General features: G+C 45.9%; 1 protein-coding gene across 1 annotated transcript in view; it reads left to right on the forward strand.

The window, feature by feature from the left end:
- The first annotated feature begins 4,893 nt into the window (after positions 1–4,893).
- Positions 4,894–23,837, forward strand: part of NANOGNB (NANOG neighbor homeobox) — a 56,824-nt gene continuing 37,880 nt past the window's right edge. Inside the window, exons 1-2 of the mRNA XM_044226393.1 lie at positions 4,894–4,912; positions 9,314–9,463. Coding sequence (XP_044082328.1) covers positions 4,894–4,912; positions 9,314–9,463 — 169 coding nt within the window. The remainder of the gene's footprint in view (positions 4,913–9,313; positions 9,464–23,837) is intronic.

A 23,837-nucleotide genomic window follows, 5' to 3' on the forward strand; every position in this document is an offset into this window, starting at 1 on the left:
GCATTCTTCCATTACTCCATCCTCAGAACAAAACCATGACTGTCCTCATCAGTCCTGTGTGCAGGCTCACAGTGAGCCCTGAGAAAGCCAGATACCTTCTTGAGAGCACTCAGCCTCTCACACCTCTCCTAGCAGGTGGAGGGTACAGTCTCCCCGACTTCTGTACCAACTAGAGAATACTTGGAACAAGCCTTGCCATACTCCATGCAAAAGGCATTTTCTCCATCTGCAAAATCATGGACAGTGAAATGCCATGGATTCCCTGCACCTTCTTGAACCTAGATAAGGTGGAGCTACATCTTGGCCAGAGCTATTATCCCCAACAACCCCTCCCCCACAAACACACACACACACATCCTTCCCTTGTGCACTCGAGACCAGTTTCCATCCACTTTGCTCATTCTCGGGCATTGTCTCTGCATGGTAGTACAGTAGAACTGAGGTGCTGGGACTGAGGTGCTAGGTGCTAAGCCAGCACCTTGAACCCACATACTATCATAAGTTAATATTCATTTTATTAACAGATGCATCCCAGAAGAAATTGCCACCATGGCCATTAGAAAAGTCATTACCTAACAGCCTGTCCTGACAGCCTGTGCCAATCTCCATGGCTTCACTCCCTGGCTCCAGGGATTGGCCCATCCATGAGCATGTGACTTGGTCTCTGCTAATGAGCTGGGAGGAACCTTGGGTCTCAGCCTACAGAGCCAAGCAGGGGGTGGACCACCCATGCCAGGGACTTTTCTATCATGACTGCAGAAGTGGCACAAGCCAGGCCTGAGCCAGTGCCACAGAGGGCCAGGAAGCCAGGTGCTTCATAACGTTGCTGAGAGTGCAATCAGACTCGTCCTGAAGCCCACGCATGCACTCAGGAGAACCCCAATGTGCTCATGGTCTTGGCCTGAACAAGATGAACGTTGGTATGGTATAGAACCCATAAGGTATAGAACCTGCAAGATTTTCAGCCAAAAAATACCTACATGGAATTCAACCACAGACAAATGTGTTGTGGGAAGCTCAAGGCCTCTGGAGATATGGGAGGGGTGGGGGGGTAGGAGGGAATTCCTGAGGCCTTAACTGTTGGCCAATCTCACTCTCATCTTTTTTTCCTTTCAAGTGCAGGGGCCGAGGTCATGCAGGACAGATCCCACTCTGCCCCTGGAAAAGAAGAGCCCTCTCCCCCATCATCCATCCTGTTGTAAATCTTGGGTGTGGGAAACTACCACCCATGGACCAAACGGACCTCCCCCTGTATTCTCTCCATCAAGTGTCTGGAACATTCGTTATGGACGGTCTGTGGCTCCTATCAAGCCACAATGTAAGAGTGGAGTCATTGTCAGAGACACCACATAGACTGCAACACCTAACAGAAAATCTTTCCAGAACACTTTCCAGAAAATTCTGTGCCAATCCCTGGCCTCCAAAATCCTAGGATCATGTCCCTTCTTTGAGGATAACATAGCGCCTTATGGGTTAAATCTTATTTCTTCACCCTCACAGGCAAGGACTTCCATCCTCTTAGCCAGAACTCCATCTCCATCATCCTCTGTTGCACCTTGAATGGAGTGTCTACAGGTCTGCAGCCCAACGGCAATTCACCATCATTTCCATGGCAGTGGTGCTCAGAAACGGAGGTGTAAGTGTGAATTTATGAGGGTGAGCATGTGTTTCCTCTTTGGTAGCCAGAGTGTGCAAGGAAGATACAATACAGCGGCATGCTTTTCTGTCCCACAGGAATGGCCACACAATGTGGTTGCATAGTGATCTCAGAAGGAAGCCACCTTCACAGAACAAACTTCATCTGGGAAGACTCCCAAGTCCCTTGTCCTGGACACTAGGTTCCACCGAGGCTGGGGGCACACAGAGGGACAGAGACTCTCCCTACCCATCAGGGTTTGTAGGATGCCTGCTGTTCCAGGACAAAAGATTCCGAAACCACTCATCCACCTGTCACCCAGCCAGACATCTGTGAGAGAGATCTACTCCAAGCAAGAAGGACAGACAGAGAAACAATGAATGACAGCCTTAGTGACAAGTGCCATGACAGGGGACACTCAGGAGGACTAGGGGTGTGCAGATTGGCCAGACCTGGGGGTAGGGGTACGGGAATGCTCCAGGAGGGTGATCACAGCTGTGTCACGACGGTGGATGCTCAGGAGGACTGGGGGTGTGCAGGGTTGGCCAGACTGAGGGGGCAGGGTGACCAGGGGTGTTCCAGGAGGATGTCACAGATGTGCCCTCCGGTGGCTACATGTATCAGTGTGACTGGGCATTGGCCAAATCATCAATGACAGTGTGGGCAAGGGGTGATATCCCTAAACAAGGGAGTCCCCCCTGCACCTGGTCCCTATGCTGCCCTTGAGCAGAACAGAGGATGGACTGAGCTGTGTGTGGCTGTCAGAGGGAGAGAGCCAGCTAGCCACAGATGCTACCTGCCAAGTAGCTGTAGGACCAGGTCCTGGTCCTCAGCTAAGATGAAACAATCATTATGTGTAGTGACCTATTTCCGGGGACAGGTCGTATGCTCAGTGCTTTGATGATTATATCCTCTCCCATTGTATTTTTTAAAAACACCATAGGCAGGTAAGATAGGCCTACAAAAATCTGTCCCTCGTTAATGTATGTAACTTGACCCTGGCCCTAACCCTAATATCTAGTTAAGAGATACTCGATTTAGAATACTGCTCATAAATTAGAGGATGGTATTTAGGAGCTAAGGAATTCAGGGACCAACCTTCTTTGGTCTTACTCTCCCTTGAATCTGGTAAACGGGAACACATTGGGCCACGTGCTATCTGGAGAGTGGCCACACGGGGGCAACAGTGAGTACACAGTGCTCCAAATGCCACTGCAAAGCCCATTCTTCCTTCATCCTGTCCAACCTTGTTCATTCAATGTTTACAGATCATTGTATAGATGATGAAAAGAGTGACTTTGTTGAATTTTTTAAAAAGCAAACTAATTCTTTCAACCTGCCAGAACAGAAGATTTTTTCTAAAATCTCAGAGTTGGCGAGCACATGAAGGCCGAGGGGCCTGGGAAAGGCTATTACTATGGAATCTCTTCAGGTCTACTTAGGAAACAAGGATGGCTTCTATTTCACTTCTTTTCAGGAAGAATTTCTGTCAACTATCAGCCCTGAATCCACACAAAATACTGCAGCTCAGAGGAAAACAAAAGGAGAATCAACAGCCTCCAAAAGCAGAGACAGAGCCACACCCAGGAACAAAGAAGACAGACCACACGGAAGGCTCTGCTCAGGCCAGTTTGCATTTCTGTGGATCCTCTGGAGCTAGAATCCCCCCAGTGCCCTCTGGAGCTGCACAGAACCCTCAGAGTGGGGGAAACCTGCATGCACCCCTCGAGGCCACCCACACACTCAGCAGCCCCCCAGGCCACAAACCTGGAGCATGAAGCCCCATCTGAACCCCGCTCTCCACTCAGCACCACCCCCCCAGCGACCCCGCCTCAGCGCCAGCAGTTAGGGCTAGCTAGTTTGAGTTGTCAGGCTTCTGTGCCCAGAGGCCTGGCCTCCCCAATCCCCCCAGATTGGGGACCCCTGAGCCATACCCCAGGACTCTGTCTGCCACCCAGGAGGAAACCATGCCATTTGGACCTGTGCAGAACCCTCAGAGGGGCAGAAACCTGCATGCCCCCCTGAAGACACCCCCACCTTCTGCAGCCCCCTGTGTACAAACCCGCAGTCCGACATGCCGCCTGACCCCGCCCTCAACTCAGCGCCCCGAGGGACTCGCCTCAGCACTGGCAGATCAGGCCTGCCATGCCCTTAGCTCAGCTCACCTCAGGGACCCCGTCAGCTCTAGGCAGACCTGGAACTCCCTCTGCCGCAAAGCTCTGGGATCCCCCCTCCTTCTTCCAAAATTACACCGGCCTAAGGCTTTAATGAAAAAAGGAAAAAACTACCTCCTGAATGCTTAACACCTCCTTTCCTCTTCCATCCTATTTCTCTCCATTGATCTTTGTACCTGGGCAAACTGTAAGGAACATATGAATGGAACATGGACAGGCTCTGAGATCTGAACCTTTCACTGCAGCTTTCTGAGGACTCCTTGTGTAAACAGAAACTAGTGTATCCTACCACAGTGTGTTTGAAAATGAAGAGCGAAAATCACTCCATTTTTACCTCACTCTTCATGAAGCAGAACAGAGTCTTCTTTTCTTCATTCACTTCAACTCCAATTCGCTTTCATGCAGTGTTCATTCTTCTGCTTCAGGTATAGGATTCCGTGATTCCTCACCTGCATAGAACACCCAGAGCTCATCACAAGCCATCCCTAATAGCCATAGCTATTAGGCCATCCCTAATAGCTATATTAGGCCATCCCTAATAGCCATAGCCCATTTAACCCTTCCCCTCACACCCCTGCCCTCTAGCAACCCTCCGTCTGTGCTTTGGTGGAGTCTTTTTCCTCATTGGCCTATCTGTCTCCCCTCACTCTGTTCATCTGTTTTCTTTTGGAAAATTCCATAGGAGTCAAGTCATGGGGTATTGGTCTTGTCCTACTGATGTTGCTGAGCTTAGTCCAATCTAGATCCATCCACAGACTTGCAGATGGTAAGATTTCATTCTGTTTGAAAAGCTGGGTCCTTTTCCATTGTGTGTAGATAGAGACAGAGATATGGATATAGATATAAATCTCCCCCATCTTCTTTCTCCATCCTTCACTGAATGGATATTGGGACTCCCTCCATAGTTCAGCTATGGTTCATAATGCTGCCATAAATATCGCGGTGCTTGTACCCCAATAATGTGCATTTTTGTGTCCTTTGGGTAAATACCTAGGAGTGCAATTGCTGGATCCTAGGGTTGTTCAGTTTTTAGCCTTTGGAGGAACTACCATACTCTTTTCTAGAATGGCTGCAACATCCCACATGCCCATCGACAGTGCAGGTGGGTTCTGCTTTAAGCAGAATGTTCTCTGCCAGCAATTTCCTAAGGAGGAAATGGAAAGCCTGTGGGATAACCTGACTCACTCAGCATCAGGCAAGAAATTCACTCCAGGGTTCCTTACACCAAGCTCCTTGAAGCCACTAGCATGCCTCTATCCAAGAGAATTCCCAAAGACTCCTTCTGACTTCACCACCCATGAAACTGCAGAGAAAATGTGGCATATCCAACTCTCTAAATGGTCCACTGAGTGAAACAAGAAAGTCAAGCTTCCCTTTTAAATCGTCCAAGGCTCCTTGGAATCATTTTGAATTTTCCCTCTGCCCTCATTGAAACTCTTTGGATGAAAAGATAAATCCATTCAGATACATCACCTTTAACAAAGGAGAAAGCATCATCCATGTCTCTATCTGACCACAAACAGCCACCTCACTCTAGAGGCCGGCCATTCCTCCACAGCGTAGGCCCAATGAAATAAACACTGTTAGATGAAGGAACACATTCTATGTTAAAAACACACGCAGTTAATCTCCTCTTCCCTTTCTAATCAAAGGGATTACCTAGGGAAGAGATGTTCCAAATACCTTCGTAAGCCAGAAATAGACAGAGAAATGGGATCCCCTGCCATGTACCCCCTGCAGGGAAACTCAGGAACCCTGGCACCCACTCTAGATTGCTGACAGCTGCTTCAGTGCGACTTTGTGGCTCTACTGGAGACAAGAAAAGCCCAGGAGGTTTGGGGTTCAAGAGAAGTTTTACCGGGGCGCCTGGGGGGCTCAGTGGGTTAAGCCTCTGCCTTCGGCTCAGGTCATGATCTCAGGGTCCTGGGATCGAGCCCCGTGTCGGGCTCTCTGCTCAGCGGGGAGCCTGCTTCCTCCTCTCTCTCTGCCTGCCTCTCTGCCTGCTTGTGATCTCTCTCTGTCAAATAAATAAATAAAATCTTTAAAAAAAAAAAAAAGAGAGAGAGAAGTTTTACCTCCGGTCGTGACATGGATGTGAGACATTGCGCCCAACGGACCTGCTGTTTTCTCTGAAAGCTGACGCCCTGGGACAAGCTGCATGACTGAGTCAGACGCTGATTTCAAACCTTCAGGTCTCGTGGAGCCAGAGTGAAGAAGGGTTGTCATATGGGCATAAGCAGGCAGCTCCCAGCTAAAGCCTGCACACCTGCTCCGATTCCTGGGTGAAGGAGAGACACCTGCTTGTTTCTTAAGCGGTAATTAACTTCCTTCTAAGATTGACCAGTAACATTGTCCCTTTTGGAGAAGCAAATATACTCTTCCAAACAAACACTCAACTCATCAGTTCCAAATGCAACATGAGTTGGGTTTGGTTCCCCAGGGACCCCTGATCCCCACCCCAGGACTCCACCTGCCACCCAGGAGGAAACCAAGCCATAGGGAGCTGAGCAGAACCTTCAAAGCAAGAGGAACCTGCATGAGCCCCTCAGGCCACCCCCACCTCTGGCAGCCCCTTCGGGCCCAAAACCCTAAGCCTGATGCTCAGCCTCACACCCTCCCTCAACTCTGCCCCCAGGGAGCTCGCCTCTGTTGGGGCCCTCAGGGAGCCGTGTGGGCCCAGCTGGCGGTCCCCCATGCCCCAACATGCACCTAACGAGAAAGCCCTCCCAGCTCGGTGCTGGCATGCGGCCCCAATCACCGCCCAACACCAGCCAATTCTCAGGAGCTTTCTGCCTAAATCGACATAGATTTGGGCAGAAATCTTGTAAGAATTGGCCAGAAAGCCCCGGCAAACTCGCTTCCAGCAGCAGGGACCTTGAGGGGAGACGCCTGGGCCCGTCCCAGGGTCCCGCATGGTCGCGGCCCGATGCCTGCAAGAAAGCGCTCTAAGTGCCAGGTGCTCGCCCAGCCCGGGTCACCTCCCAATGCTGGCCAACCCCACCCTCTACTCAGCCCCCCATCCCAGCCCACCTCAGCACCGGCAGGTGGGACCTGCGAAGTCCCTGGACCCTTACCCTAACCCCGGGTTGGGTTCTCAGACTTCAGTCCCCATGGGCCTGGCTTGCAAGCCCTCCAGACTGGGGACCCCTGAGTCATACCGCAGGACTCCGCCTGCCACCCAGGGGGAAATTGTGCCATTGGGAGCTGTGTAAAACACTCAGAGCAGGAGAAACCTGCATGCCCCTCTCAGGCCACCCCCACCTTTGGTGCCCCCTTCTGCCAAAAAACCCAGAGCCTGAGGCTCAGTCTCACCCCCTCCCTCAAATCTGCCCCCGGGGACCTCCCCTCCGTGGGGGGCCCCAGGGAGCCACGTGGGCCCAGCTCACTGTCCAGCATGGCCCCCACACGCACCTAGTAAGAAAGCACTTCCCTAAATCTGTTTTCCAGGGCAGGGTTGAGGCAGAGGAAGAAATTATATATATATGTGTATGTATATATATATACACATACATACACATAGATGGGGGTAAAAAATATAAAATATATAAATAAATATATATAATAAATATATATATTTATTATATAATATATAAATTATAAATAAATATATATTTATATATTATATACATGTTAAAACATATATAATATATAAATATATATATTTAATTTATATATATATATAATTTTTTTTAACCCCCGTATGACATGTGGCCTAAGTTGGTGAGTACTGCTGTTGATTGTCTTCCAGTGTCTATAAAGACATTCCTACCTGAGGTTTCACGTTCAAATTTCCTTCTCAGGAAAGAAAAAGCGATTCTAGGGAAACCTTGTATGTAATTCGCATCTCTCAATCCCCAAAACCTTATAATTTTTAAATTCTTTTTACTCCCAATACCTCTCAAACTGAGAAGACAGAATCAGTATGATGTTGAGAGCATCACATACTAAAGCTCCGACAGATTATAAACTCAGTCAGTAGGTCTCAACTGGGGCCATTCCCCTCCTGCCCCCAATTTGGCAATGTTTGGAGGCACTTTATTGGGTGTCACAACTGGGGGAGCGCTACTGACATCTAGTGGGGAAAGGGGGTAAAGGCCGCCGATGCTGGCATCTGCCACGCAGAGGATAGCCCCCTAATGCAAAGAATTATCTGATATGAAATGTCAACAGTGTTGGGGCGCCTGGGTGGCTCAGTTGGTTAAGTGTCTGCCCTCGACTCAGGTCATGATCCCAGGATCCTGGGATTGAGACCCGCATCAGGCTCCCTGCTCAGCAGGGAGCCCGTTTCTCTCTCTCCCTGCAACTCCCCCTACTTTTGTGCTTTCTCTCTCTATGTGTCAAATAAATAAATAAAAATCATTTTTTAAGATTTTAATTTATTTATTTGATAGAGAGAGAGATCACAGGTAGGCAGAGAGGCAGACAGAGAGAGGGGGCGAAGCAGGCTCCCCACTGAGCAGAGAGCCCCATGCTGGGCTCGATCCCAGGACCCTGAGATCCTGAGCTGAGCTGAAGGCAGAGGCTTTAACCCACTAAGCCACCCAGGCGCCCCAATAAAAATCTTTTTTAAAAAAGTCAATAGTGTTGATCATATTTTCCAGTGTCCTGAAGTCCAGAATTTTTAATTTTTTTCAGAATTTATAATTTTATTTATAGTTCTTTTTAAAAATTTATTTGTCAGAGAGGGAGAGAGGGCACAAACAGGGGGAGCAGTAGGCAGAGGGAGAAGCAGACTCCCAACTGAGTAAAGAGCCTATCGTGGGGCTCCATCCCAGGACCCTGAGATCATGACACAGTGGAAGGCAGATATTTAAACAATTGAGCCAACCAGGAGTCCCAAGTCCAGAATTTTTTAATCCTTCATGTTCCCTGAAGAAATGAAGCCTAACATTCCCACTACTCTTTTTATTCATTTAATACTATGATTACAAAGTGCATAAAGAGAATCACTGAGGATCAAATTTAAGAGAGATAAGGACAAAAATAAAACATTTTATGTTGAGGGAGGAAGGGATGCAGACAAAGGTGGCTATCGGTACACGTTGAACTCTTACATATCCAGAATTGCTTTTTCATATTTACTACAAACTTATGGAAGCAGAGAAAAATCTCCTAAATAGCAGAGGAATAGGAATGATCACACTTATGTCCTGATTTATTCACTTATTTGGAGAAAACAAAGAACATGATTCAAGAAAGCTTATAAAAGAAAAAAAAAAAAACACCCCAAAACCTAAGAGTGATGGAACCCAGCCCTGGGAAGGGCCTGGCACGGGAGTGGACCCTTCCACCCAAGTCACAGAAGGAAGACGAGGTGATCCAATTCAATCAGTGGCACATTTCTGTGAGATGATTTCGAGGGGGGCAGCTGGGTAACCCCGTGGGGCACAGTGATCTGGAACCAAGCCCTGATAAACGGCGAGTATATAAAGAGCGTGGGTGGCCCAGCCACTCTCTCTTACATGGACTTCTGAGTCTGGTGTCTCTAAATCCTGGGCCACAGGTGACAGTTTGGGGAAATCAAGCTTTGTCGACCTGCTCAACCCTAAGGACGTAGAGGCAGAGACCTTGGAGCCAAGGCAGAGTTCTAATCTAACTTCGATGGAGGAGTTCCTCCGCACTCCCATTCGGAAACCTCTACCGCAGGATTTAGGTGAGCCGAACGCCGGCCTTCAAGGCTCTCCAGCAGCGCTTCTCAAGTATTACGGTGCTCACAGATGCCCTGAGAATCCTCCCAGCACTCGGATTCTGATTCAACGGGCCTGACGTTGGGTCTGCTCTCCCGCGATAGTGATGCTGCTGACTGGCGGACCCCATTTTGGTGGCCTAGAGAAAAAGGTTAGGGCCAGAAAGGGTCCTTCCGGGTCACGGTCTTGACAATAATTCAAAATGTCTGAAGAACTCATTAAAGGGTATGGTCTTTGCTGAGATCACTCTGCTCTAGAGTATAGGGCCCTCCTATAGTATAGGGACTACACGGTGGGGCAAAGGGAGAGAGACCCGCAGGGGAGAACTGGGCGTGATGCCCCCTACTGGTCAGAATACTCCATTACCCCAGAACGGAATTGCAAGGAGTGATCTTCTCTCCTTATATTGGTGTCCAGACCAATACACAGCTTCATCAAACTTTCCTTATCAGCACTAAGTCTAGGATGATGGAAATGTACACAACTCAAGATATGCAGAATTCTAACTAACTGGAAGTCTTATTTAAGTATATACCTGTGGGCGCCTGGGTGGCTCAGTCCTTAAGCATCTGCCTTTGATTGAGGTCATGATCCCAGGGTCCTGGGGTCGCCAGCAGCTTCCTGCTCAGCAGGGACCTGCTTCTCCCTTTCTCTTTCCCTCTGCCTCTCCGCCTACTTGTGCTTGCTCTCTGTCTCTCAAAGAAATTTAAAAAAAAAAAAAAAAAGTTACTCAGTATTTGGACTATTTCAGCACCATGGAAGTCTGTCCTGCATTGCTACTCACTGTCCACCTCAAGCCAAGTAAGCGGTTGCTGTAGACAGCCACTCAGAGAGTGAACATGTGTTCTCTAGAGTTTGGCAGACAGGTGCCTGTCTCATTTTATTTAAAAACAAACGTCTAGGGGTGCTTGGGTGGCTCGGTCAGTTAAGCCTCCGGCTCTTGATTTCAGCTCAGGTCATGATCTCAGGGTGGTGAGATGGAGCCCCGCATCAGGCATGCTGGCCATGGAGCCTGCTTAAGGTTCTCTCTCTCCTCTCCCTCTACGACTCCCCCTGCTCTTTTTCTCTCTCTCAAAATAAGTAAATAAATAATAAAACCAAAAATCTAAAGGTGAGTGGTCTGATTATTTTCCCATTTGTTCTCTGCTCCATTTCATTCTCCTCTGGAATGGAAACGGAGGGCCTATCCTTGTGCTCTGCTCTGTTTTGCAGAGGACCAGACCTCTACAAATCGGATTTCCTGGAATCCCTGGGCAGCTGGCTTCTAGTTGTGTTTGACCAAACAGGGGAAGCCCTGGGGGAGATTGGAACACAGGAAAAGGGGAGAAGGCATTGTTCTATCTCTGTTTCTGGATAGCTTTCCTGTAGCAATGCAGGGCTGCAGGCTATAGCCTTGGGCAGTTTCGGCAGCAGAAAGTCGGGGTTCTGGCAATAACTTGGCAGGGAGTGTGTTCTGTGCTCAGGATCTCCCGGCCCTGGGTGTGGATCAGCTGCCTGCAAACACTGAACTTTGGGTTACCTACCCTCCCTTCTCATTTTGCTCCATGAGCTCTTCAGATATTTTTATAACAAATCCTCTTCATAGATTTGGTATGTTTGAACTACCTAGCATCGTTTCAGCCTTCCTGTCTGCACCCTGACTGATAGCATGTTTGAAATGGGTTAGTATAGCGATGCCTGGGTAGCTCAGGCGGTTGTAAGTCTGCCTTCGACTCGGGTCGTGATCCCAGGGTCCTGGAATCAAGTCCTGCATGGGGCTCCCTGCTCTACGGGGGAGGCTGCTTCTCCTTCTATTTCTGCCTGCCGCTCCCCTGCTTGCGTTCTTTTCCTCTGTCAAATACAATCTTAAAAAAAGAAAAGAAAAGAAAGAAGAATGGGCTAGTGTGACTGAACAGAGACAGAGGGCTCTGTTGACAACTGTCAAGGCACTGATCCAGAATTAATCTGCTCAATACCAATCTAGCAAGTGTGTCAGGTTAGTGGGTAGACACAGAGGTTTTTATGTTTTTAAAGGGGGAAAGTAAGTATCATTTATTGATTTATTTATGAGAGAGAAGGAGAGCACAAGGGGCAGGGGTCAGGCAGAGGAGGAGGGAGAAGCAAACTCCCCACTGAGCAGGGAGCCTGATGCGGGACTCAATCCCAGTTCCAAGACCATGACACAAGCTGAAGGCAGACACTTAACCAATAGAGCCACCCAGGCACCCCGACATAGAGATTTTTGAGTGTGTTTCTCTTCTTTTGTCTTTTATTAGAGAAGAAGTATAATATGGGATAGACTTACTAGCATGCCTTCTGGTAATACATATGCTTTCTGAGCCTGCTCCTCCACATTATATCCCAGTAGGCGTTATAGAAATGGACAGGCTGACTAGTCAGGAAAAGTGAGTCAGGCTCGGTCTAGAATGACCTTCAGCTCCTGACAAGGAGCCCCAAGGAATGTATCTGCTCCTTGAAAGCCACAGAATTACAACCGCAGGAGCAACAATGATTGAGAAAGTAGAATGCCCTGATAGCTGAGATGATGCTTATGTGAATTTTTGCTTTAAAAAAAAAAAAATTTTAATTTATTTATTTGACAGGGAGAGAGAGAGAGCGAGAGAGCACAAGCAGGGGGAGTAGGAGAGGGAGAAGCAGGCTTCCCACCGAACATAGAGCCCAATACAGAACTCCATCCCAGGACCCTGAGACCATGACCTGAGCCAAAGGGAGACAATTAACGACCAAGCCCCCCAGGCACCCCTGAATTTTTTACCCTTTATAAAATTTAGGTTTTAATTATTTACTTAACAGGTATGTATAGAGTACCTACCACATGCCTTACATTGTTCTAGGAACTTATAACACAAGCAGGAAACAAGTGTCCCATGTCCCCACATTCTGGTGAACATAGAACTAATTCTGAAAGTTCTGAAAAAAAGAGCACTTTGCTATACTTAGACAAATCCAGGGGCTCCTGGCTTCCTCAGTCGGAAAAGCATGCAAATCTTGATCTCAGGGCTGTAATTTCAAGCCCCACATTGGGCATGGAAATAACTTAAAGTCTTCAAAAGAGAAAAAAAAATCCAATGCAAGATTTTAAAGGTGTGTCATGGTGTGATCTTTTCTTAAACATTCTGGTCAGCTCCTCAAATTCTGGCAAGAATTGTTTGGTTTCAATCCTCCCTGCCCACAAAAGCAGAAACACTGATGATGTGTTTTCACATAGGCTGGTGAAAAGTACTTGTGGTTACAGATGCTGGAAGCTTTTCTTTTTTTTTTTTTTAAAGATTTTATTTATTTGACAGAGAGAGAGAAATTACAAGTAGGCAGTGGGGGAGGAGGAACAGGTTCCCCACTGAGCAGAGAGTCGAACATGGGGCTCAATCCCAGGACCCTGAGATTGTGACCTGAGCCGAAGGCAAAGGCTTAACCCACTGAGCCACCCAGGCAGCCCAATTCTATAAGCTTCTGTTTGAGGAATTACTACAACATGAATTCCCTGAGATTTTTTTTTAAAGATTTTATTTATTTATCAGAGAGAGAGAGGGGGAGAGAGCGAGCACAGGCAGACAGAATGGCAGGCAGAGGCAGAGGGAGAAGCAGGCTCGCTGCTGAGCAAGGAGCCCGATGTGGGACTCGATCCCAGGATGCTGGGATCATGACCTGAGCCGAAGGCAGCTGCTTAACCAACTGAGCCACCCAGGCGGCCCTCCCTGAGATTTTTTTTAAGTAATCTCTATGTCCAGTATGGGGCTCGAACTCACAACCCTGAAGTCGAGAGCCTCATGCTGTACTGACTGAGCCAGCCAGGTGTTTCCCCCCACCCCCACCCGCAGAGACCATCTTATAGAGACTACCCCAGGGGTTTGATGATCATGTGGAGAAGGAAAACTTTGTAATAACTTCAATCCAAAGTCTGAAGGAGGAAAAGAGGAAAAATCCTTCAAAAACTCATTCACGGCTGAAATGTCCTCATCTCGTTTCCTGAGAAAGTTCCCTCCTTTAGTCATGGGGGAGGTCCTGGGTTAGTAGACTGATCACAATATGGATGGCTCTTCTAACCCATGAGGACAACTGCTTAATTATCCTTGACCCTGGAACACATCCGTTCTGGTTAGAATTGGACTGTGCTGCCCAGTGGTTCTGAAAGGGGTCCCTGGGCCAGCAGCATCAGTTCCCTGGGAACAAGTCAGACTTGCCCCTTCTTGAGCCTCACCCCAGGGTTAGTATCTACGGAGGGGGAGGGTAGAACACAACAATCTGTATTTTAGCAAGCTCTCCAGGTGATTCCAATGCCCCCCAAAGTTGGGAGCTGCTGGTATGAAGCCCATGTCTCAAGTGCACTTGACAGAGTCTCCACTGTTTTCCTAAAGCTCCGTGATGCCCCCAAAATGTATCCGGCCGTGCAGACATCATTTACATATATTAAGAGAAAATGATTGTTCTTTTTTAATAGAAAGTTTTTTTTAAAGATTTTATTTATTTATTTGACAGAGAGAAATCACAAGTAGGTGGAGAGGCAGGCAGAGAGAGAGAGAGAGGGAAGCAGGCTCCCTGCTGAGCAGAGAGCCCGATGCGGGGCCCGATCCCAGGGTCCTGGGATCATGACCTGAGCCGAAGGCAGAGGCCCAACCCACTGAGCCACCCAGGGGCCCCTAGAAACTTTTTTTTTACTTGTATCACTTCAAGAATTTCACCCCTAGTGGCGCATTACGAATGTCCCCAGCCATCCCTCTTCATCATGGTCTCCGTTTCAAAAGCCAACACAAGAGCATTAGAGTTCTGCTCCACCATTTCTAGCTGTGGTATCCAGGTGGCTCTGGTTTGCTTTGAATACTCTTTTCCAAAGTCAATGCTTTGACTCCCACCCCCACCCCCGGACACTTCACTAAGAGCATGGAGTGGGCACGAAAGGGCGGGCGGGCAGTGGCTCCCCTCTGCCTTGCCACAGCAGCCCATCAGCTCCTGAGAGCTGGGTGTGAGTGTTTTATCTGCCGCAACTTTAATATCCTCTCTTACAGCTAGAATTACTGCGGCTGCTGGCACCAGACCTGACCTCCTATAGATCCTCATTAAAAGACTTAAAGTGGATGCACTCCATTTACAAGACCTTGAAAGGGTCTTGTATTGCTACTTTTTGCCATTACCACCTCCTGGTGAGGAGGGGGTAATGTGCACCCTTGCTTGAGTTCTTTGGACGAGGTAGCTGTCTGTCCTACTCCCTCTCCTGAAAGGAGCTCTGATTCCCCATCACCTGTGGTCCCACGGTAGGGGAGACACAAGGGGACGCGTGCATGTGGGTGGCTCAGTCAGCTGGGCATCTGCCTTTGGCTCCAGCCATGATCTAGGGGTCCTGGGACTGAGCCTTTCTCCCTCTCCCCCCTGCTCGTGCTCTCTCTCAAATTAATAAATAAAAATCTGTAAAAAACAAAAAACAACATCCACAGAAATTCATTTCATGTGTTTGGATTTTTTTGTTTCTTATTTATTTGTCATTTTTTCCCTCTTTATGCTTTTTATATGTTTTAAAATCTTCTACAATTAAATGAAATATATTTACTTAAAGGGGAATGCAAACTTTATGTTAAAGGCATTTGTTACATGTTGATAGATTTAGATGCTACCACTTGTAGGAAATACTGAGTTTACAAAAGGACAGGTGTTTTGCTCCTTGGTGAGAGTATATTTAAAAGCAAGGGAGGGGCACCTGGGTGGCTCAGTGGGTTAAGCATCTGCTTAGGTCATGATCTCAGGGTCCTGGGATAGGGCCCTGCATCAGGCTCTCTGCTCAGCAGGGAGCCTGCGCCCCACACCCCGGCCTGCCTCATCTGCCTAGTTGTGATCTTTGTCAAATAAATAAATAAAGTCTTTTTAAAAAATAAAGTAAGGGAGTTGTTACCACAATAAAATTAAATAAATACCCATTAAATTCCCGGCAAATACCCATCGGGCTCCTGGTTCAGCAGGAGTCTGCTTCTCCCTCTCCCCCTCATCCTGTTTGTGCTCTCTCAAGTAAATAAATAAAAACCTAAAAAACAAAAAAAAAAACAAAACAAAACAAAACAAAAACACAAAAAAATGAGTCAAAAATTGGTTCTTTAAAAGGACTAATAAAATTGATAAAATTCTGAGGGCCCCTGTCAGGGTCAGTTGGATCATGTGACTCTTAATCTTAGAGTGTTTTGGGTTTTTTTTTTAAGATTTTATGTATTTTTTTGAAAGATTGAAAAAGAGACAGCACAAGCTTGGGGGGGAGGGCTGGGGAAGGGCAGAGGGAGAGAGAGAAGCAGACTCCCAACTCAGGGCTCAATCCCAAGATCGCAGAACCATGACCTGAGCTGAAGGCAGACGCTCAACTAAGTGAGCCACCCAGGTTCCCCTTGCTCTTGAGGTTTAAGTTTGGGTGCAGAGATTACTTAAAAAATAAAATGTTTTTTTAAAAATTTGATAAAACTCTAGAAGGACTGTTAATTATCTTAAAAAGGTAAGGCACGAATTCTAACTTTAGGAATGAAAACACATGATGTTCTTATTTATTGAAAAAGCTCTAAAAATATAATAAGAGAGGCTCCTGGGTGGCTCAGTGGGTTTAATCTCTGCCTTTGGGTCCTTCCCAGGGTCCTGGGATCGAGCCCCACATCAGGCTTTCTGCTCAGCGGGGAGCTTGCTTCCCCCTCTCTCTATGTCTGCCTTTTTGCCTACTTGTGATCCCTCTCTCTCTCTGTCAAATAAATAAATAAAATCTTTTTAAAAAACTGATTAAAGGGGCGCCTGGGTGGCTCAGTGGGTTAAAGCCTCTGCCTTCAGCTCAGGTCATGATCCCAGATTCCTGGAATCAAGCCCCGCATCGGGCTCTCTGCTCAGCGGGGAGCCTGCTTCCTCCTCTCTCTCTGCCTGCTTCTCTGTGATCTCCGTCTGTCAAATAGGTAAAATAAAATCTTTAAAAAATAATAAATAAAAATAAAAATAAAAATAAAAATAAAAATAAAAAAAATAAAAAAATAATAATAAATAAAAATAAAAATAATAAATAAAAATAAATAAAAAATAAAAAAACTGATTAAAAAAATAAAAATGTAATAAGAGAACCTCATACTTGTTAGAATGAAAACTGTCAAAAAGACAAGACATAACAAATGTTGGCAAGAATGTGGAGAAAAGGGAACCCTCACGCACTATTGGTGGGAATGTAAATTGATACAGCCACTGTGGAAAACAGTATGAAGGTTCCTCAAAAATTTACAAATAGAACTACCATATGTTGCAGCAATCCCACTTCTAGGTATATATCCAAAGGAAACAAAATCACTGTCTCCAAGAACTATCTGCATCCTTATGTTCATTGCAGTATTATTCATGATAGTCAAGACATGGAAACAACCTAAGTGTCACAGATGGATGAATGGATAAAGAACATGGGATACGTATATATGTATAAAATGGAATGATATTCAGCCATAAAAAAGGAAAGAAATCCTGTCATTTGCAATAACAAAGATGGACCTTGAGGGCATTTTGCTAAGTGAAATAAGTCAGAGAAAGACAAATACTGTATGATCTTACACGTTTAATCTAGAAAAGTCAAACAAGAGAAATGGAGTAGAATAATGTTTGCCAGGGGCTGGGGGCGGGGAGAGAAATGGGGAGATGTTGGTCAAAGGATACAAACTTTCAGTCCTAAGAGGAGTAAGTTCCAGGAATCTAATGTGCAACGTGGTGCATGGTTAACAATACCGTGTTGTATCCTTGAAAGCTGCTCTAAGAGAGAAACTTTAGGGGCACCTGGGAGGCTCAGTCGGTTAAGCAGCTGCCTGTGGCTTAGGTTATGATCCTAGGATGCTGGGATCAAGTCTTGCCTCTTGGAGCTCCCTGCTCAGTGGGGAGTCTGCTTTTCCTTCTCCCTCTACCCCTCCCCCATACTCATACTCTCTCTCTCTCAAATAAATAAAATCTAAAAAAAAAAAAAAAGTAGAACTTTAATGTTTCCACCATACCACCCCTACCACCAACAAAAAGGTAATTATGTGAGGTGAAGGATGTACCTAACCTCATTGTCATAAGCATTTTGCAATATATATATATATATATATATATATATATATCAAATCATCACATTGTACACCTTAAACTTACATGTTTTATGTCAATTATAAAGCTGAAATAAAAAGAGATGATGTAAATCCTTACCCTGATAAATTTGAAATTTATATAAAAATGAAAATTTTCCTACAAAATCACAACATACCAATAATATCTGAGGATGGAAACAATTTGAAGAGTTACATACATATTTTTAATCAACTCTAGGTAACACCTTGTCACCAAGGAAAAAACCTAGGGTGGAGTACTAGGAATATAACAGCAGCTGCAGGCTTAAAATGTAAACAAACACTGAGCCATAATGCTACTCACTTAGTCCTTAGTCTGGGAGGATTCTGACAGAACAGTATCGAAGGAGGGGCACCTGGGTGGCTCAGTGGTTTAAGCCGCTGCCTTCAGTGGGGGTCCTGATCTCAGGGTCCTGGGATCGAGCTCAGCGGGGAGCCTGCTTCCCCCTCTCTCTCTGCCTGCCTCTCTGCCTGCTTGTTTTCTCTTTCTCTGTCAAGTGAATAAATAAAATCTTTTTTAAAAAACAAAAACAAGGGGCGCCTGGGTGGCTCAGCGGGTTAAGCCTCTGCCTTCGGCTCAGGTCATGAGCCTGAGGGTCCTGGGATCGAGCCCCACATCGGGCTCTCTGCTCAGCGGGGATCCTGCTTCCTCCTCTCTCTGCCTGCCTCTCTGACTACTTGTGATTTCTGTCTGTCAAATGAATAAATAAAATCTTTAAAAAAACAAAAAAAACAGCAGAAAGAGGCCCAAGATTCCCAATGGCCACTGACTTTGCTTAGTCCCCAAATCTAAAATGTGAAGGATGAAGTCATGCTCCTCTTTCTTTCTTTCCTTCTCTCTTTCTTTCTTTCTTTAAGATTTTATTTATGTATTTGACACACAGGCTTCCTGATGAGCGGGGAGCCTGATGTGGAGCTCTATCCCAGGACCCTGGGATCATGACCAGAGCCACCGAGGCGCCCCACGTTCCTCTTTCTGACAGCAGATGGAGCCATTGAGACACATACAACGGGCCTGCCGCAAAAACCTAAAGGCACCTTGGACCTATGATCATTTAACAGTAGAATGTAAGGGGTTCTGGGTGATTGAAACTGGCACAGTTCCTGGCTCTAATGTGCCAGACCTGGTAAGAATTTCAATCCTGGTAGGTCCACCTCTCAGAAACCAAGAGCTGGGATACATTGTACATCCTGCGGAGAAGCAAGGGTTTTGTTTCAAGATCTGCACCCCAAGAGAATTTAAAAGTGAAGCCACCACAGAGTATGTCTCGCTCCTATCAGGAGAGACACGAACATGATGTTCATCGGAAGCCTGTCCACAAGCAGGAAAGGAGTCAGCAGAGAAGCTCAAATGGCCAGGTGAAAATACTTTTTTTTTTTTTTTTGAGAGAGAGAGAGAGAAAGAGAGCACAAGGGTGAAGGGACCAGAAGCAGAGGGAAAAGCAGGTTCAGCACTGAGCAGGGAACCCAACGCAGGGCTCAGGACTCGATCCCAGAACCCTGAGATCATGACCTGAGCAGAAGTCAGACTAAGCCACCAAGGCACTCTTTATTACAGAGAAATGTTCCCACCACACCACCCCCACCCCCAGTGGTGCTGCAAACCATCCCTGTGATGAGGGCAAAATTATACAGAAGAGAGTGAAATATCTGCTTTAAGAGAAGAAAAATCATCTTCTGGTCAAAACACCTGTGTTTGGGTCCACCCGGGAGGCTCAGTCATAGACCATGACCTCAGGTCAGGTCATGATCCCAGGGTCCTGGAATGGACCCCACATCAGGCTCCCTGTTCAGTGGGAGGCCTGCTTCTCCCTCTCTTTCCCCCTGCTTGTGTTCCTCTCTCTCTGTGTCTCTGTCAAATAAATAAAATCTTGGGAAAAACAACAACAAGAAAACACCTGTTTTGCTGGTTAGAATTCAAGATCTATGTATCTAAAGGACACTTTTAGGTGTTTTGGTTTTTTTTAAGATTTTATTTTTTGACAGAGAGAGAGACACAAGAGAGGGAACACAAGCAGGGGGAGTGGGAGAGGGAGAATCAGGCTTCCCTCTGAGGAGGGAGCCCCAGTTGGGGCTCGATCCCAGCACCCTGGGATCATGACCTGGGACCATGAGCTGAGCTGAAGACAGATGCTTAACAACTGAGCCACCCAGGCGCTCCTTATTTTGGTTCATTTTTATAATGCATTTTGTCACTTCATTCTTTATTAACAGAATGGTGGGATGCAATCTGCTTTTAGGAACACCCTTACCCGACACACACACGCAGTACTGGTAAAAAGTTAAATGTTACTTTCCGACCATGGAGCGGGTGGAGGGAATCATAGTTCTGTGGTACTGGCTAGAAACACAAAATCCATGGTATTTTTTTTTTTTTTAAGCAGTAGAGTTATTTGATACTGAACACTTTCTAGTGGTGAGTCTAGAAAATTTTTGAAAAATTACACCATCTTTTCACTTGTGACACTCTGTGCAGTGACTATCATGACCCCCATTATACAGACTGGCATCCGTAAGAAGAAATCTTAGAAAACCTGAACGTTTGACTTAAGTCACAAGCTACGAACAAGAGAAACTGAAGCCAGATGTGACAAAAATTATGCTGTACAAATTCATTCTCTGAGACGACGTCTAAAATGTGTGTTTCGAAGTCAGGAAATGGGTGGTGTGGGCACTATCTTGTCTAGATTAGGGACACAATACTGCATGATCTCATCGCAACTGCCTCTGCAATTAGTACACTCTGCCGGGAATTCACTTTCTTAGAAATGAAAAGGGCTTGTCCATTCTTCCAATGCCATCTTCTAGCAGCTGAAAATATATTCCCTTCTCTAATTCTGGGACAAAACAGAGAAGACACCCCAAAAACTAAGTTTTAAAAATTTAGAACCAGGGGCTCCTGAGTGGCTCAGTCCGTTATGCATCTGCCTTCATCTCTGGTCAAGATCCCAGGGTCCTGGGATCCAGCCCCACATCAGGCTCCCTGCTCAGTCGGAAGTCTGCTTCTCCCTCTCCTTCTGCCGCATTTTCTCAAATAAATAAATAAAATCTTAAAAAAAAAAACAAAAATCTATGAATAAAAAAAATAAAAACTTACAATCACAATAAACTGAATATTGATTTAAATATAAGGAAATGTAAAACATTTAAAAGCCTCACTCAGGGGGCGCCTGGGTGGCTCAATGGGTTAACCCTCTGCCTTCGGCTCAGGTCATGATCCCAGAGTTCTGGGATCGAGCCCCACATCGGGCTCTCTGCTCAGCAGGGAACCTGCTTCCTCCTCTTTCTCTGCCTACCTCTCTGCCTACTTGTGATCTCTGTCTGTCAAATAAATAAATAAAATAAAATTTTAAAAAAAAAAAAGCCTCACTCAGCTGCTAACTTCAAGTTCAGGTTTGAAGAATCTGCCTGCTGAAGAATCCTGGTCCATGTAGCTATCAAGCGTCCCAGGGCACCAGCTCCTCGCAGATGGTGGAAAGAGCCGTGTGAGCTGCAGACCATTTTCTTGGCACACCCTTCAGCTCTTCACGTTGGCTCTTCGGCAAGACGAATGGCCAGTTCTTAACCAGGTCATTGTAACTGCAGTCGAAGGTGATGGGTTACTGGCTGGTCCTTATAACGCTCTGACACGGGGACACAGCCTACACCGAACTCCCTTTCCTCAACCCTGCCAGTTCAGGAATCCTAGTCCTGTTGAAGATAGGTCGAGTTCAGTAGGGGAAAAAAGAATAAAAAGGCAAAATTAAAGCCATGTAGAAAAAAAGCAACAGCTCAAAAGTGAGATATCAACACAATTCAGCTTGTGAGTTTGGGGATAATTTCTTGGCCAAGGACAGTTTCCCTGACCTGAATCATTTGACTCAGCTAAAAATCATTTGTCTCGGCTAAAAATCATTTGTCTCTGAAAGGCACTGGAAGCATGAGCCTTCACAACTGAATGATGATTAATAACCTTAAATAACCCAGGATAGCTTCAGCTGGGTATCTGAAAAATATAAAATGTAAGAACCTTTTTTTAAATTTATTTACTTATTTGACAGAGAGAGATTACAAGCAGGCAGGAGGCAGGCAGAGAGAGAGAAAGGGAAGCAGGCTCCCTGCTGAGCAGAGAGCGAGATGCGAGGCTCAATCCCAGGACCCCAAGATCATGACCTGAGCTGAAGGCAGAGGCTTTAACCCACTGAGCCACCCAAGTGCCCCTGTAAGAATCTTTCTTTTCTCTTCTTCTTCTTTTTTTTTTTTTTTAAAGAGAGAGAAAGAGTGCAAGTGGGGAGGAGCAAAGGGAAAAGGAGACTGAGAATCCCAATGTGGGGCTCGATCCCTCGACCTTGAGATCATGACCCGAGCAGAAATCCAGAGTCAGATACTTAACCGACTGAGCCACCCAGGCACCCTAAATGTAAAAATCTTGATATGAAAATAGGAATGAAGGATTAATGTTGTTCTGAATACAGAAGAGAGTGGGAAATAAAGCTGACAAAGATCTAGACTTTACTGGCCCTAATTCTCATTCTAGGGGGGAACAACACAAAGAAAAAAATGTTTCAGTTTTTCAGAATCAATAAGGAAATGAAAGGCAGTCTCAAAACTGAGAAGCAGAACCTTCCAGCTTGGATTGTGGCTGACTAGCTTGTATCAGGTGAACCCTCAGGTGAGAGCTGGGGAAGCAGGATAAACATAAAAACAGCTACTTGAAAGCATTCAGTGCTGTAAGGAATTGAAGAAGTCAAGGTGTTAGAGAGAAGGGAAGTGTGGACATGGCATTTGCCAATTCTGAGCAGTGCCAGAAAGTATCCTGAGTATCCTCACAGAAAGTGGCAATTCGGAGGCTGGTAAGCTGACTAGTTTCGGGAACCCCACAGGTTATGAGGGGGAAACAATATAGGACCCACCCCGAACTGCCCTAGGAATATTGGAGGGCTAAAAATAGACTCTGACCTCAAAAAGACTGGCAGGTGCAAAAGTAAAATTTTCTCTGGGAAAAGGGAAGACAAGTAAGCACATTTCTATATCTTTTTAAATTTCTTATTTTTTTAAGATTTTATGTATTTATTTGACAATGAGAGAGAGAGCACAAGCAGGAGGAGTGGCAGGCAGAGGGAGAGGGAGAGGCAGGCTCCCCCCTGCGCAGGGAACCTAACTCGGGACTTGATCCCAGGACCCTGAGATCATGACCTGAGCTGAAGGCAGACACTCAACCAACTGAGCCACCCAGGTGCCCTACACCTTTTTAAAAATAAACTTAATCTTTAGAATAGTTGCATATTTCAATAGAGAACATAGTGCAGAGAGTTCCTGCAACATACCCAGTTTCCCGACTACTAACATGGTACCGATATCAGTATGGTACCTTTGTCACAACTAATGACCTGACAATAATACATTATTATTGACAAAAGCCTATACTCAATTCAAATTTCCTTATTTTATAACCTAATGTTCTTTTTCTGTCCCAGATTTACCCAGGATACCACGTAACATTTAGTCATCAGGTCTCCTTGAACTTCCTCAGGCTGCGACAGTTTCTCCCTTGTTCTTGATGACCTTGAAGGAAGAATACTGGTCATGTATTTTATAGAAGGTCCCTGTAGTGAATGTGATATATTTCTCAGGATAAATTAATTTTCAGGTTTTTCAGGGCAAAACCAGGAGTAAAGAGCCATCAAGTGTACATACTGTCAACATGCTCATTGTTCTTGATGTTGACCTTGAGCCCCGGGCTAAGGTAGTGTTTGTTGGTTTCTCCACTATAAAGTTACTCTTTTATCCTCCTTTGTATTGTACTCTTTGGAAGAAGTCACTATTCCCATTTGCATTTAAGGAATGGGGAGCTATGTTCCAACTTAAGTTTGTATACATAATATCGAGTATTCAACTGACAATATTAGACATACAAAAAGACAAGAGTTTACCTAAAACAGAAAATAAGATAAAACCCAGGTCCAGAGGCTAGAGTTATTAAAATCAGACTTAAAATACCTATGATTGGGGCACCTGGGTGGCTCAGTGGATTAAAGCCTCTGCTTTCAGCTCAAGTCATGATCCCAGGGTCCTGGGATCCAGCCCCGCATCGGGCTCTCTGCTCCGAGGAGAGCCTGCTTCCTCCTCTCTCCGCCTGTAATCTCTGTCTGTCAAATAAATAAATAAAATCTTTTTTAAAAAAATTTTTAAATATCTATGATTAAGATGCTTAAGAATATAAGTAATAAGATGAAAATTTTCAGCAGAGCACTAGAAACTAAAAAAAAAA

Source organism: Neovison vison, chromosome 12 (genome assembly GCF_020171115.1).
Source record: "Neovison vison isolate M4711 chromosome 12, ASM_NN_V1, whole genome shotgun sequence".
Taxonomy (NCBI): domain Eukaryota; kingdom Metazoa; phylum Chordata; class Mammalia; order Carnivora; family Mustelidae; genus Neogale; species Neogale vison.